Below are 17,064 nucleotides of genomic sequence, written 5' to 3'. Positions count from 1 at the left end.
GCGAGGGAATCTCCATGGTATAGCAAAGATAACGAAGGGAGAAGTAGATATTATATTAACAGATTGTTAATCGGCAATTTTACACAGAAACGACTTCATGTTATCGGTTATTATTTCGTAATTGAATGTGAAAACAACCTAAATAAACTCCAATAAACTTTATTTATATTTTACCAACATAATGAATTGAAATGAAATATTGTACATACTGAAATATTGTAATAGTATATTCTAAAAGACGTAACAGAAATATTCGAATGTTTTAATAAAATTCGAATACAGAGAAATTCATCGTGTAGCCCCCTCTATCTTTGCTTTGCCTATTTTACACCTGTGTCATGCAACATTTGTAACATTAACTCTGCCAGTATTCACGCAACAAATGTAAATCCATTAGGTAAATCGTAAAACTCACTTTAACGACCAGCCCCTCGATCTCTTTGTCATAGCGAAGAGCGAAATGCAGCCTTCCCGCGTACTCCATTTCTATGGTGCTGGAGCTCTCGGTGCTCTCCTGCCTCACCAGCTCCTTCTTGTAAAGTTCTGGCTGCAAACCGTGGACGCGAATCGTTAGAAAACTTCGTGGAAACTGAATTTGCTACTCTGTTTCGTTCGCCAGTACTTCCGCGGGGGGTTTGGGAAAGAAAAATTCTGCTTCGGCTTAATTGCTCGACGCGGAAGTTAGCCTGAGAAAATTGCGGCTAAGGAAACGAGCGAACGAGCGTGGCTGTGTATCGCGGCGCACCTTAATTAACCCGAGGCTCGAGTCGCTGTGATTCTCCAGGCTGCAGATGCTGAACTTGATGTTCGGCAGGTCGAGCCGATGGGAGAGCTGCCTTTGAAAGCTCTGGTGTCTCATCGGCACGATGGGTAAAGTTGTCTGGCGCAGCACCTGGAAAAAGAAAATCATCTTTTCACGGGTCTGTCGTGTCTTAATATTTCAAGACCTTTCCGGAAGTACGCCACAAAAAACCTTCATTAACCAACTTTAACCGCGGAAGTTCCTCAAGCGATCCTCTCGCTGTATGAAATTTTTATTCGCGTGTTTTTTATTAGATGATACCGTCTCGGAGAAGGGAGTGTACGAACTAGCCTGAGTAATACGTTCTACGTTGTATTTTAACATTATCGGTGGGTTGTGGTAAAATTTATGCAATATACAATGAAGTTAACATACTTTTGTTGGAACTTAAAATGTATACATGCTCATTCATAAATATATGTGGACACTTGCTACCTTCAATGTGTAATTAATATACACTGTAAATTATTACTATACACATATTGTTGCTAAATTCTATATTGGATGTGTATTTAACAACATTTAATAATATTAAGTGTTTTGAGTGCCATATTCAATTTTATAGTGGAACTCTGGTTCATAGAAAAGTTCAGAAAGAATGTTAAATGTACTAAAAACATTAATAGCATAAATATTACAAAATAAATGAGATACTGTTACTTCGGATAAAATGAAGAAAGTAATAGTACCCAAGTTTGATCAAAGAAATGTTAATATTATTTAGTTATCCCTGGAATTTGTTATCATTACTAATGTGATATTAAATAAAAAACTATTAGTAAAATGTATTCGCTAATGCAACATAAACATATCGAAACATAAATGATATAATCGATATCAATAGATTTGCAACTTTTATTAGATATTTATTTCTATTAAGATAGTGTTCACATACTTCCGAGCGGGCGCACATTTTGTATAATCGTCCATTCAAAGTAAATATTTAAGAAAGGCATTGAATTCTTATTTTTCAAGAAGAATTCCAGCTCATTTCATCTTAAATGCGTATATCAATCACATTTAATGTTGACAGTTTCTACAGCGAAGCTATCACTCCAACGTCTTTTATTCTCTCCAAGAATAGAAAATCGCAATGTTAGGATATTTTCAAGTGCCTCTCATCGTCGATACCTTTTTGTTATCCTTTTGCTCCTGAACGTACTCGTGAGTGATTGGCTCCGATTGAAGATCCGGCAAGGAATGGCTGATACGTATAGCGTTCTGCTGCGATAAGTCGCTCTCGTTGTCTTCCTCCTTCATGTGCCGTCTCACCCTCATTAACCATCGCCAGGTAAACGAGCATTGGAAACTCACGGCAGCCAGCAAGAATAAAGCCATCAACACTATTCCCGTTCCTACTAGCACCTGATATGGGAATGTTTCCGTCCATTCTTCTGCGAACAAATTTACACCACGTTAGCCACGCGAATGTTCTCAATAAGCAAAAAAGAATCCGCCTACGCAGATTCATGTTCGCCTTGAAAGTGAAATTTCAAACTAATTTAGTGTCTAATTGTTCAAACCCTTCCTAATTTTTTTACTAGCTTGATAGTTCAACGAATAATAATTCATTGACAGTGTAGGTAAAAGGCCGTCAATATTTAGTCTTTTCAGACCTGAATTATTTTTTTTTTCGTACTAATGTAATTTAATTTTTAGGGATAACTTGGACTAAAATTAATATGAAAAAAATTAAAAAAAGTCCTAATAGTGTAGTATAGTGTAGTATATAGACATTCGACCTAAACGATAGCGTCGGTAATTTTTAAATTTTGTGTCCTCAATTGTAAACGCCAGGTCTGAAAAGTTTAACAGTTTCAAATATTTTCAAATTGCAAGGACAGTATTTACTGTACACGCCTTTTAAACGATACGTCGTGACTCATTTGCACTGTGGCGCAACAGCTTCTATCGTTCAACAGGTAAAAATTTCGACTTTTTACGACTGGATTGAGCAACGAAGAAGACGTACGCGGAGAGTAACGTTTAATAATTAACGAGCAATGCAGTATTGTGCACGCATCCTACGAAGGAAGAGAAAGCCAAAGGGATATGCGACTCATTGTCAGCCGCTTCGTTTGAATAGGCGAACAGCGACGCCTCGTTCGCGTGGCGTCGCGTTTCGTCTTACCGTCTCCATTCACACTGTTCGCTGTCGTGTCACTCGAATACGTTTAACACGGTTTACAAAGGAGCCTCCTTGATCATATCGTTACTATTTACTTGCTTACGAATAGCAGGACGTGCTAGAGAACAACGACTGAAACGGAGGAAGTAGAAGTGGAAGTCACTGGTCAGACACGGTGGAACTGATGGAATTGAGGAGTTGCAGGATGAATTTCCAAAATTTATAGATCGAAAAGATTGAAATTAAATACTTTTATAAATATATATAAAATACATTTGAAAACTCTGTTCTTCGTTATGATCCAAGCGAATTAATTTCAACCCCATTGCAAAAATGGCACACCTCCAAGTTTGCCATTTGCAAGATATCGGTAAGAGAAGAAAGGTGTATGAGAATTCATAGCTCTTGATAACGACATTATACCTTTGCCCCAGTTCAATACTTTATCGTATCATTTATCATTCTGATACCATGTCCTTTTTAATCATTCAAAACATTCAATGTCCTGTAGAAAATTGTGATTTTTTAGCATATGTTATCGTAGTTCTAACTCATTTGTTCTCTCTCCATGAATAAAGTATTACACTACTGTTCAAAACATACTACAGCAAGTATTAGGTTGGTGCAACAGAAATTGCGGGTTTCAGTTTGTAAAACTTTACCGTTTAAAATTTTCAGAAATTTTTAAATAAATATTGGCACTGTATATATCATTCTGAAGCTTAGAATCTGCTCTTTATTTCGATAACAAATATGATATGATTGTTGTTGTTATAAGCTATACTTTGATCATTTCAGCAATCATAAAAAAGAAGCAGTTACAAGGAATATTTTTGTACATATTTAAAAGAAGTCGAAAAGCGAAGGAAATGGTTCGCAATATCAACGAAGTTTTTGATCAGAATACCGTTAACGAACATACGTAATGATAATGAGAGCCTTGATGATGAAGTAATCGACCTTCTGATGCTGACGGAGACCAATTGAAGGCCTCAATTGAAGCTGACCCAAGCAAAACTACACGAAAAGTTGCCGAAGAACTCAACGTCGACCATTCAACCATTGTTCGCCATTTGAAGAAAATTGGAAGGTGAAGAAGCTTGGCGAATGGTGCTACCGCACCAATTGTCCTCAATGACAACGCCAGACCGCACGTTTTCAGGATGACGCGCCAGAAGATGCATGAGTTGGGCTACGAAATTCTCGACCATCCACCATACTCGCCAAACCTCTCCCCTACCGACTACCATTTCAAGCATCTCAACGACTCCCTGTGCAAAAAATGCATCAAAAACCACTCAAGGACTCCAGAATTCTACGCGGCCGGGATAAAAAAAACTTGCTTCTCGTTTAAAAAAATGTGTTGATTCTAATGGTTCTTATTTTGATTCATAAAGTTTATTATAAAAAAAGTTATGATGATTTAAAGCTAAATATTAAAAACCGCAATTCCTTCTACACCAGCCTAATAATTAAAGGGTTAATGGAAGCAGGAATTCCTTTCAGATGGCAGATTCGCGTAATAGTACAACGAACCGTGGCGAACAATGCGAGGACGCTTCATTAGTTATTCGCGTATCTGTTTGCAACGAACAATTATCACCTACGTAGTTCCCCTCGCGTTCCGATTTCAATTCCTGTCCGCGGGGAATTCGTATTCTTCCCTTCATTTCAGTAATTACGTTGTTCCGGTGTGATTCATCGACGTTTGAAGGATTTATGCGTCGCGGTGGACCACACATCGATCCATTAAAATTCTATGCCCCCCGAGACTGGAACGTTATTAGTTAAACTACGGCATTTGACTAAATGAATTCACAGCCATAAAATACAGGTTGCATCGGACCCGGTCTAAGTTATTATTTTTATAATAAAAAGTGATATTAGATATGTTTTTTACATTATATTAAATTTTCATTCCTCTTTTCTAATAAATCCTAACTCAAAAGGCAATAAAAATATTCGTTGACCAATTGTTATCAATCTAAACTTGTAGCGCGAACTACGAGATCTCTCGCAGTTGGCGGTGAATGGGTTAAAGCTTAGCAAGTGGTCATCCGTTATTTGTTAAATTAAATCTGGAATTAGATAATTTAATTTAGTTATTTAATTTTGTTCACCATCTCCTCGGCTCAATTGCGTCATTTTCTCCTCTGCTGTCGATAAACACTGTTCTCGATTATTTCCCAACTGTCAACATTTGAAACAACAGTCACGATCTCATCGACGATTATCGATCTCCGGCGTAAACAATTCCTCCATCTTAATCTGTTTAACGTATTCGGTGTGCTTGTTCCAACGATAGGTACCATTTTCTGAGAAACGTACGTGCCGCCATTATGAGTCTATTAGAGTTCTACGCTTTCGCGATCGATTCCGCAAGAGATTCTCGATTGCCTCCGCCTCGTGTTTCGACAATTCGAGAACCCTCCCAGAATATTATTGCGGCCAAAAAATGAGTCGACCGATCAAATTGTTCGACCAGGAACAGATCTTCGATCCGAGGTCACGAATGAGGACCTAGGTCTGATAGTGTTTGGCTCTTTACCAAGGTCTGATATCGTTTGGCCAACTTGTTATGTGTGATCATTTTCCGTCACGTATTGAACTCAATATTCCGTAGAGTAAGGCGAGGAAGAATCAGCCGAGGTTTGCAAGATCCTGAGTCTGACCTACCATTGGAAACCTCTAGAAGTGCTTCCCTCGAATTTCCATTAAATTTTGAATGTAACACGTTTTTTTTTTGCGCGCGAGGACCATGTATCCCTCTTTGATAAGAAGTAATGGAAGTATTTTCCTAATTTGCACTAATGCGAACAACGATTCATTTCTTTAAACGTCACAGGTAAATCGTTTTAAATTGTTTTCTCGTGTATTCCATATTTGTTGTTTGGATAAAATTGAATTCATCTCTGGGGGAAAGTAAGATCCAGTAATTGCGTGACGGAGGTGATAACGAGTGTAAAGGTTCAGGCATTAACTCAATTTACGGTTTGCTTCTTCGTCGCAGCACGAGTTTCTGTGTACATGGTTAAGTGATTGATGGGACACAGAGGAATGATGCTTTCCACCGCCATTACCTGACTCTTAATATTCGTTAGCGAACGACCACCACGGTCACACTAGATTTTTCAGTGATCTCGTAAAGCTCCGCGCAATTGTTTTAAACCTCTGACACGTGAAATGTTTGAATACGAATTACTAAAGTGACAGAAATAATAAGCTTCTATGTTTGATCTTCGATATCCAATGAATTGATCGTAAAAAAAAGAAAGAATTCGCGAATGAAGTACAACTAGTCAGTTTATTTTACATACGCAAAGACTCAATCTTCGCAGAAACCGAACATTTCCCCGCACGAACGCCGACAAAAGGAATTTCGGATCGCACGGAACAAAGCTTCTATTCGGGGATTCCGGAATTCCCCGTTGTCAACCCGTGCAATTATCGATTCACCACGCTTTTCAATCTTCCACATGGTTTCCCAGCCAGCCTTGACCCCCGGATCCCGTTGCGTGGGTTGCGAGGCCGCTGAGGGTTGTTCGTGCGTACCATGGCGTATACCTTTTTTACGACGATAATAAGTTTGGTTCGAGGTCTGTCTTCTACTAATCCTGGTTAGGCTCTTGGTAGAGTTGTATTGAACACCAGCGGTAACAAGTAACCCAAGAGAAAACATCCTTACGTCTGCTGACGACGTTGAACGGGGCTTCAAAGTACCAAGTGCCTTGGTTGGGAAAAGGATAACCCAATGATCCTAGGACCTAAGAGCTTCTAAAGCTCCAAGGCCTCGATCTCTGAACTCACATTCATTGTTTTTGGTTAACGAAAAGGGTGGAGCCACTCTATGCCGATGAGCATGTTCGTCGGTGAATCGATAAATTTTCGTTACAGGTGCCGCAGAACCTGGGCGCAAGCCATACGCTACTCGATTTCATGGTCATGGTCCTATGTGACGTAATGACCGCCCCCATGACCAAATATCCATTACCCTGACCTTACCTTTTCAGAGAACCATACAATTTCGAAATGGATACCTCGTCTGTCACGTCTCATCTACATTTCCCGCGACGATTTAGTCGCCATTTCCAGCTATTCCATTCCATTTGTATTAAAACGTAAAATCTGTCCAACGATGACAGAATTTCTATCTTAGAAAAAAAAAGGAAGAAACCTGAGTTTGAAAAATCGAGGAAGAATAGATCGGAAATTAATGTTCACCCCGGAAATTAACTTCATAGAATACGAGCTATTCTGTCTCGATTGCAATGCCATTTATGTGGTCATACAAGGTGGAAGTTGTCGGATGCGTCTGACGGAGCAGACCTTAGGAAGGCTGACTAAATGATTAAATTTGGCTTGTCCCATTATTTTTTTAAACTCTATAAAACTATTCTATTTAAAATTTATTCAACGAAAGACCTAAGAGTGCTTGAAGCTTTAAGTAGATTATGCTGTTCCTGATCAGACACGGCGCTTTGAATGAGTAGGATGAAAATAAATAACTCCAGATTGCAATGCCATTTATGCTGGCTAGAAAAGGTGGAAGCTGTCGGATGCGTGTGAAGGAGCAGACCTTAGGAAGGCTAACTAAATTGTCTAGCCCGATATGACTCGCAATTCCATCCAAGTTTGCTCTTGCTTTCTCCTCACACAATACTCACGAAACAAGGGTCATTAACGTTATTCCTCGGCCACGTATTTGTGAATCGTGTCACGTCGAATATGGAACACTGGTACACGTGTCTCTGTTTGTTAATGTCACGTGAGAATAACATCACGTGCCGAAGCGGCGCGCTACCTCAATCGCACGTGTCTCTGCGAACCCCCGGAGTAAGAAGCTCTAGTTGCAATGTACTCGCAACAAACAATTTCTAATTAATATTTTAACTAAAAACAGAAGCATTATTACAATATTCTATACTACTAGCTGCATCCCGCAATTTTACTCGCGTGGAATACTATTTATTTTGTCGTTCGTGTTCGACTGACTGTTCAACAACGTGTTCTTTCGTGAATCAGTAGGTGACTGTCTTTTGTTTTCCGTAACTCAGATGTTTCAACCGATATTTCTGATTGTGAGTATTGCGATGCCACAACTTTACTTACAAATATTAAGATTTTGAACTGAAAACGTGATTTTATCAAAATGAAACGTAGCCTATGTTACTCAGGGATAGTGTAGCTTTCTATTACTGGCAAAATTGTTAAAATCGTGTCAGTAATTTCGCAAATTACCCTCTACATACAAACAAACTTATTCTTTATAAATTAGTATAGATATAGATAAAGGATCTACATAGTTACATCAACACTCCGAAGTCGCACGAATAACCGAGTCGATTCAACTTCAGACGTTCAAGAGCTCGTTTTTATAAAAGGTGACATCAACGATGAAGAAAACTTCGACAAGGTACTCAGACTTGCGAAACGGCGCGCAAAACGGCGTCCAAAGCGACCTGGACCAGACTCAGAAACGGAACAAGGATCCCTCGTTGCAAGAACCTGTCGCACCTACTCTGAAGCCCTGGCGTGTGTTTATCAATCACGTTGACAGTTATCACGGGAGGAAATTGGCAGACGTAAGTCTCCTATTACTGCCAGAAGGTGTCGTCCCGTTTTTCATCGACGTTCTATAGGCAGAGAACACTTAACGCGTGCCTATTACTGCGCGCAAGAAGTTACGATGCAATGTCTAGGTTACTGGCGCGCCTCGACAGCCGCGTTAGCAAGGGGAGAAGAAACGTGAGAAAATATGTAACGCGTGGTATCGATTTCGAATTAGTTCCAGTACATCCTCTTTAATTTCCTACAGGCAGAATCTTTTTTTAACGACGGTGCAACGTGGTTTCCTTAGGTAAACGTTTACAACACATTATTTATTTATTTGAACCGGGTAATGGCTTTCATGAAGGTACCGAGGGGAAAAGGATCGAGGACGCGAACGAGATTGGTTACGTGGAAAGTAAATGAAAAAGTAATCGAGATAGTCGCGAAGTACGTGAATCTTTAACTGGGATTGTTCATTTATTTAAATAGGAAGTGCCTTTTTTATACGCAATGACGATGTGAATGGAAGAAGAAAAATAGAAGTTAGGGAGGTATGTGAATTTTTCACTGGGATCATTTATTTATTTGGAAGGGTACCCTCTCTTATATGGTCAATAACAGAGGAAATGTAAGGGTTGAAAGCATCGAGCTTCTTTTATACCGAGTCGAAGGGTTGGAATCGTTCTATTGTTAAAGATGGTTCTACGAGACCTCTAACCTTTTAATTCTCTCCGAAAGACAGTCGTCTATACATGTAAATGAGGACAAAGAAAAGTTAATGATAACCTCAAAGCGGTTTCCTGATTATGCAACTCCTACAAGCTTTACTGCAGTCTTCACAAAGACGTTACACAAGAATACCTTCTTGGAGAAAAATGACCGATAAATCAGACTTCCTTCTCCGCTGTGTGTAGGCTTATTGTACGTCAATTGCTATCGAGGGCGGAACGACAGGTATATTTTCCTGTCGTACCCAAGCCTTTGTTCTCCTCATGCTATCAAGAATTGTAGATATTATTCAAGACGGTAGACGTCAACTTAACTGACGTCGTTATTGCAGGAAGTTATAATTAAATTATAAATCAATTAAGCGTCGGTAGAATTTGTCGTGGCTTTGATTGCTTGTTGCTCGTTATAGCGGAAGAACTTGTGCGGTTTCGCGACGGGAATGCAGCAATCAAGTAAACGCAATATCCAGGATGCTGTGACGTTATTGGAACGAATAACATATCTCCTAATTACCAGCGAAACGATATACAGGGTGTCCCAAAAGTCGGGGAGGAGCCGGAAATAGGAGGTAGCTGAGGCGATTCTGAACAACAATTTCCTTTGCAAAAATGTCGGATGGGGCTTCGTTAAGGAGATATTAAGAGAAAACCCCGACCAATCAGAGCGCGCGTAGACCGTTGGAGCGGCCGCGTAGCGGTGGCTACGCGCTAGGTAGCCGCTCTCGTACGCGAACAAGTGACTCGACATGCATCGAAGGATATTGACGCGGCCGCTCAGCGCCGTAACCTTCGCTACCGCGGCCGCTCCAATGGTCTACGCGCGCTCTGATTGGTCGGGTTTTTCTTTTAATATCTCCTTAACGAAGCCCCATCTGACATTTTTGCAAAGGAAATTGTTGTTCAGAATCGTCTCAGCTACCCCCCATTTCCGGCTCCTCCCCGACTTTTGGGACACCCTGTATTGCGTCTCGTACTAGAATCACAAATCGGGATACCCACGGAGTTAACCAGTTGGAGATATTACTTTAACATTAATATTTAGAACTTACTTCTGGCACGATTAATCAGCAACCAGGGATTATTCATGAAATCGAAAGATTATTATTACCCAGCCGTAGAAAAGTTTCCGAACAACAAATGAATGTTTGTGCTAGACAACGAGTCTCATTTAAAAGAAAATATTCACGCGAATAATGAACTGCCAGCAGTTTTAGGAGCTTGAAAATTTGCACTTTTATGTGTTATTTATGACGTTGGACTGTAACGGTGAAGAAAGAAATATAAAACCGACTGTGCTTGTATTTACAAAGCTTTAAAAAGCAATTACGTTGCTTCATTTTGAAAAAGTGTTGCATGGAATGAACATAAGGAAAGTAAATTCATTTATTATTTTACACGTTCGTATATCTTTGCCAAGGAAAGGGTAAATAAAAATAAAATAGAAATTGAAGATAAAGGGGTTTCTCAATGCTTTTAGTTTGGCAGAAAGCCCTCGAGGTTCTTTAGTGAAATTATACTCTTGCGATTGCAACTCGTATCTCTGGCCAACCGCATAATTTCACAACGATGTAATTAAATTTCAGCGTTGGCTTCGTCTCCTAGAAAACATTCTACTATTTGGAAATTTCATTATCCGCGATACAAAGTCACGGTAAGTAGTCAATGGAATATTATTCTCAACCGTGGTGCAACGTTTCGTTCGCCTAATTCATCACCTGCAGCATTAGGTCCCGTCCAGGACAATCTCCCACTGAAATCGAAAAGGAAAACGTTGTTGCGGCCCTCCAATTTAATTCTCCTTGCCGTGACTAAAACACGGTAATTAACAATTAAAATGTCACTTGGGTAGCACGACGTCAATTAGACGTTCAACGGTGAATCGCTAGACTCCTTTGACCAGTAGAATTTAATAATAGCGCAAATTCGATCGAAAAACATCCCTGTGTGTGTAATGCAGCGTGTGTTGACTGGAAATTACGTTTTCCGCTGCTTTGTACGAGCAGCACGACTGTAGATCGCCCTTCGGACACCAATTCAAGAATAGAACACGGTTAGGAGATCGGAGAGCGATTTTAGATCTTCGAGTACTTGATTTAAAGAAGAATAGGGTTAATTTGAGCCCTTCACTGCACATATCAATTAACTCCACCAGTCATATAAATATTCTAACATCACTGACGATTATTTTTTGACTATTCTTTCTTATTAATTGTATATGTATATACCGTTAGATGAGAGCAACATCTGTATTTTTGCATTCTACGACATTTATTTGAATTTATATTGTAAAGGGAATTTTAAAAAACAATGTACATTATTTCATCGCATTTCTCAACTTTGTGTTCTATGGAGTTAATCGATTTGTGCAATGAACGGCTCATTTATTACTTAGTCGTTCATGGAACAGCACCACGCGATAGCATTATTTTCAAACAGGACTTTCATTAATTTTCTATAAAAAATCAGTCTTCAGTCTTCTTATTTCCGATAAATATCTACTACAGACTACGTCTTTTTTAATTCTAGCCTCGTCTCCACTAATCCGCAAAGAGGAAGTATCAACACTCAAGTGGGTTCTTGTTTAAAGCATAGCAATTAAAATTCCAGCTGTTATCCGGCCGAGAGTACGTTAATCCACAAAGTGTCGACGAGGACGAGGAGGAGGAAGAGGAGTATGACGAGGAAGATGAAAGGCCCGGCGACGAGGAGAGCCAAATCGTGGATGAAAAGTTTCGCAAAGCACCCGTCGGAGACGGGACTTTGAAGAAGTACGAGGTGATCGGTACGATTTCAGACCCTGAGGTAAATAATACTTGCAGCTTTTAGTCTGATTAACGCCTAGCTACTTTCTGCCAATCCACCGCCATCTCCTTCAAAGCATCACGTTGCACCGTAATTTGAGCAAGTCTTATTTATTTCTCTCGTGAACAAAATTTCAAAAGCAGTTTTTTTGTGAAAAATACAATGTATATCTTTGGTTTAAGAGTTTTGCAAGCATTTGGCCACAGGCTTCCCTTAAATAATCTTTATCATCGATCGATTACGCACGATAAAAGCAACCATGCTTTCAATAAATTAAATTAAATATAATAGCAATCTTGAATAAATAAATTTTCAGTGCAAGAATGTCCCTTTTCGAGATGATACCCTTTAAAATTATGTTGAAACCGTTGCTCCAAAAGGAGATCCCTCCCATTTTCTGCTTTTTCCGCGTCCTTAGGAATTCAATGCCACCCTTCGCAAAGCGCTGCGTAGGCCACACGCAAACACATTATCTTTTTTACCTTATCATCGACGCGCCCATTGTAACCCTTAAAAGGACAGGCGACGTGGGACCTTTGATACTTCAATTCGCCTTTATTACTTCGAATTCCATTTGGCCCTTTTCAGCACCCGGCTCCGGAGGACGTGACTATGATTATAAAGGACGCCGGAGATCGCGACGCTCTATTGGTCGAGTTGATGAAGTGTGGGATCGTGATATACGATATCACGCATGGAAAGGACCAGGTCGACGAGGCTCGTTGGGCGTTGAAAGGTAGGAATCGGAACATGTGATTCGAACTGTGAATTAATTGCGTCGAGCTTGCACCGCTGGCCTTTCGATACCATTCGGAACGATGCAATTGTTCCCTGGAAAATTTTATTTCGAACATGATTTCAAATTAACTTAAGTTGAGAATAATTCAAAAATATTCGAAAGTGATTTAGCTGTGTTATACTACGCGACTCTAATAACGTGCGTTGTTAATGTGTCGCATAATTAAAACTTTTAACCGCCTTTTCGACTTTGGTCATTATTCGCTTCGCAACGAGAAGCACAAAACCGTAGCTTGTCGGTGGAAAAAGTTTTTTCCTCTGTGACAAATAAATGGTCCCCAGAGAGAAACACGAAGACGCGTTTGAAATATGAAAGAGCATCATGGTGGGAAACCGTGGACCCTAATTTTTATAAAAACAAAGAGAAATTAGGAGCGGTATCTCCGAGTCTTCAAGGACGCTGTGTTATGGAACGGAAACATCCAGCGTGTAGCAATTGTTCCTTTAATCGTGCTTGGTCCTTGAATTGAATGAATTCTCAGCAGAGATAAGAGTTTTTATCGAGTACTAAGAACGCGCAACGTAACGCGGGGATATCATCTTGAAACGAGTCATCATTCTTACATGTTAGAACCCCCATCATAAGAGTCTAACATATCTCAACGTCCTACCATCCGAACACTGAGTTATTACGGATTTACTATACAGAGTGCATTAGAACACCCTTTTTCATACCGAAATACTTGTTCGTGATGGTATAAATTGAGTACAGGAAGAATTTAGTATAAATAGTAATGATAACAGTTACAAAGGGGAAAAGGTAGCCATAGTTTCGCAGTATCTCAAGTTTTGTCTCACTTTAAGCTTTCTGTAGATACACAGGTCACTTCGTGTAGCCTGGAAAGAAGGTAAACAGCACGTACGTTTACCCAAACTCTTGTTACTATTTTTCACCTTCCATTCCCTTAAAAGGTTGAGCCACCTCGACGACGACAAACCAGACAACATCTTTACAATTTTCTTTTACGACGACGGTGGAAATGTATGTTACATTATGAATTAAATGTATGATTATTTTCAAGATGAATTTTTTTCCTGCGACTGTCAACAGTGTTCGAAAACCTACGCTCGAGTAATGTTATTATTTGAGCCGTTCATTGCACAAATCGATTAACTCCATAAAACAAAAAGTTGAGAAATGCGACGAAATAATGTACATTGTTTTCTAAAATTCCATTTATAATATAAATTCAAATAAATACAGGTGTAGCTTTCATCTGACAATATATAAAATTAATACAATGTTGACCGGTCACAAGTTAACTCGTGTTTGCACTTGCATTATATATTTCAATTTATGAAACTCAGGGACGATCTAGAATATTGCAAAAGCTTTGCTCATCGTGTTATGTATGTACAATATTTCATTTCAATTCATTATGTTGGTAAAATATGAATAAAGTTTATTGGAGTTTATTCAGATTGTTTAAATTTCACATTCGATTACGAAATAATAGCCGGTGACACGAAGTCGCTTCTGTGTAAAATTGCCGGTCAACTATGTGTTAATAAGAAAGAATAGCCAAAAAAATAATCGTAAGTAATGTTACGATTTTTATGTGATTGGTGGAGTTAATCGATTTGTACAGTGAACGGTTCATTTATGAATATATTTGAATATATTATGAATACATTTACGGAACTTGTTCAATTTCAATAATAAAGCGTATACATCAGTACACCCCATAAGTTCGTTGAAAAATCACCACGTTTCCCCTTTCTTTTCAGCCATTGTTCGAGAGTTGGAGGAGATGGAGCAGAAAGCACCGAAGGCTTTCAAGCGGAACGAAGACGTGCGATATTTCGTGTTGATATCAACCCTAATGACCTGGGCGCAAACCAAGCCATTGAATCCGGAGGAGCCAGACCTACCCTTCACGGAGGAGGACTTCCGGAAACGGAAGCCACACCCTAACTTCAAGGAACACATTCAATGCGAAAAGGAGGTGACGGTGGTGAGGAAGAAGCTCAATCTGAGGAACAAGCTGAAAACGCTGGTGATTTGCTCCGGGATCACCTATGGCGACGAGCAGCAAGACCCTCTGCATTACCTGTTCAAAATGGCATGGCGGAACGCACCTTTCCTGCCCATCCTTGGTCGTGGCGACAACCTGATGCCTCTGTTGCATGTTCGCGATTTGCTAGCGTGAGTGTGTACACAGATATTCTAAAATTTAAGCGAAATTTAAAGAATTAATTTAAAGCATCGTGTTAGGGGGGGAGCCTGGAACCTTCACTATATTGAAAATAGTGAAAAATAATGAAAGTTCTCGTTAAGATTTATCATAGAGATAAGTGAACCGTTCGCTGCACAAATCGATTAACTCCACTTTTTGAAAAATCTTAAGTGTCAAAACACTTGGTATAGTCATAGTTTTTTATATTTATAATAACTTTCCTGAATAATAAAGATGAACACCATTAAACGACTAATAAATAACTAATAAATAAATAACTAATAAATGACTAATAAATAATTTATTTCAAGGGCCACGTCGATCGTATTTTTCAATTTTTTGTTTTATGGGGTTAATCGATTTGTGCATGAACAGCTCAAACATCTCGGATATCTCTGATAGATATCTCGGTAATTGTGATCATATTAATTCAAAAGTCACGTGATTTCCAAAAAAGCTTTCAATCGTATACAACGAAAGGAGTACTTTTCGCCAAGCAAAAATCTCAGGGTAAGTGCACCATTTGCTGTACAAGTAAAGAAACACATAAATGAAAGTCTTCATCCTGAGAAAGCAAGACGGGTTCTAGGAGAAAATGAATTATAAGGGCGAGTAAAAAAATACCGGAAGGGCCGGAAAAAAATGCATTAACGATAAAAATAAGAAATCGTGAATGGAGTTTGCACAAAATTACTTAAGCAAAGATTTTTCTTTCTGAAACGACTTTAACTACTTAGATCAGAGTAAATTTATTCCCTTTGTAGTACGAGGTATATAAAATTCAAAGTCCTCGACTATAGTCATGACACGAAAGTAGATTCGTAACGAACACCGGACAAAATTTGATTTGAATAATGAACGACGAATAAAACGAATACAACGGCGATTTATTTGCGACATTTATTCGATTGAAGAGTTAAATCCTTGTTTGATTACTGTGAAATATTTCATTTTATAATTGACATTTTTATTTGTATTTAGAGTGAATTTATTTGACACTCGAAATTATTAATTGAATAAGAATTTTGCACCTCTCTGGCTCGATTAAATCGCAACACATTGAACTGGAATTCGAATGAAATGTTGACCGTTCCTGGTGCGTGAAACCTGCCTCGAGCGGTGAGGCAGGTAATGGGTTAATGGTCCGTTGTCTAATTCGTGTTAACCGTTAAACTGAATCCAACTGCAATGTTTGTCACGATCTAACGTCATTCGCCAGCAGGCCAAACGCGCAATGATTACGTTCGCGTGGCGCGTTAATCACTGAGCTAGTTTACACTGAGCGTTTGAGACATGTGTCAAGTACTTGATTTTCAGTATGTTGTTGTGATATGCCTGGAAAATATATAGTAATTCATTACAGGAATTTGGTATGGAGACTCTCATGTATAGAACATATGATGATCTTTGTTTTGCTATATATCTCAGCTCTGTCTTATATTTCGATTATTAAAACCAAGAAAATGTGACATGTTCTAAACAAACGTTAGAGCGAGAGTGTTTCGTTGCAATGTCGTCAGCTTTTGATAAACTTGATACGCTTGGCGTGGACGCAGTCATTGAATAACGCGACTCCGTGGCTGCACACGTTTAACGATGGCGAACGGTTCAAAATTTGAACGTTTAACGATTGTTGCTCGCATCGGTACGCAGAGTGGTGCTCGACGTGCTGCAAAATTGGCCCCCGTTACGGTACATCGTCGGCACGGAACAAGAATTGACCACGCAGAGCGCCATTGTCAAGGTATTACGTGGATGGTGAACAGAGATCGTGTCACGGCTCTTCATCGAACTCTATAACGCTCTATTTGCGTATTTAGTGGCTATCTTACCGTTTATTATCTACATCTTAATCTCCTCCATCCTTCCTTCCTTCATTTTGGTAAAGAAAATTTGTTTGGATGATATTTATTCAATAACAAATCATTTGAACCTATCATTTGAATTTTCACAGTGACAACTGTGACATTAAAGTTGTGACTCTATGTCATATGAATTCAGATCTTCGTAAACTTTCCTCTCAATCCCTTGCGATATCCCCTTTTGATCATTGTTGGGTTCGTACGCGTCTGTTTTCCC

At 39.2% G+C, this 17,064-nt stretch overlaps 1 protein-coding gene across 1 annotated transcript in view; it reads right to left on the bottom strand.

Annotated features, from left to right (window-relative positions):
* The window catches only part of LOC128875098 (synaptotagmin-10-like), a 49,729-nt gene that overhangs the window by 5,313 nt on the left and 27,352 nt on the right, over positions 1-17,064 (bottom strand). Inside the window, exons 2-4 of the mRNA XM_054120444.1 lie at positions 1,934-2,196; positions 746-892; positions 416-547 (exon numbers count right to left, since the gene is read on the bottom strand). Of these exons, the coding sequence (XP_053976419.1) occupies positions 416-547; positions 746-892; positions 1,934-2,196 (542 nt within the window). The remainder of the gene's footprint in view (positions 1-415; positions 548-745; positions 893-1,933; positions 2,197-17,064) is intronic.

The sequence above is a fragment of the Hylaeus volcanicus genome, chromosome 4, assembly GCF_026283585.1.
Source record: "Hylaeus volcanicus isolate JK05 chromosome 4, UHH_iyHylVolc1.0_haploid, whole genome shotgun sequence".
NCBI lineage: Eukaryota > Metazoa > Arthropoda > Insecta > Hymenoptera > Colletidae > Hylaeus > Hylaeus volcanicus.
Note: the sequence above shows the minus strand (reverse complement) of the source record. Positions and strands in the feature narration are given on the sequence as shown.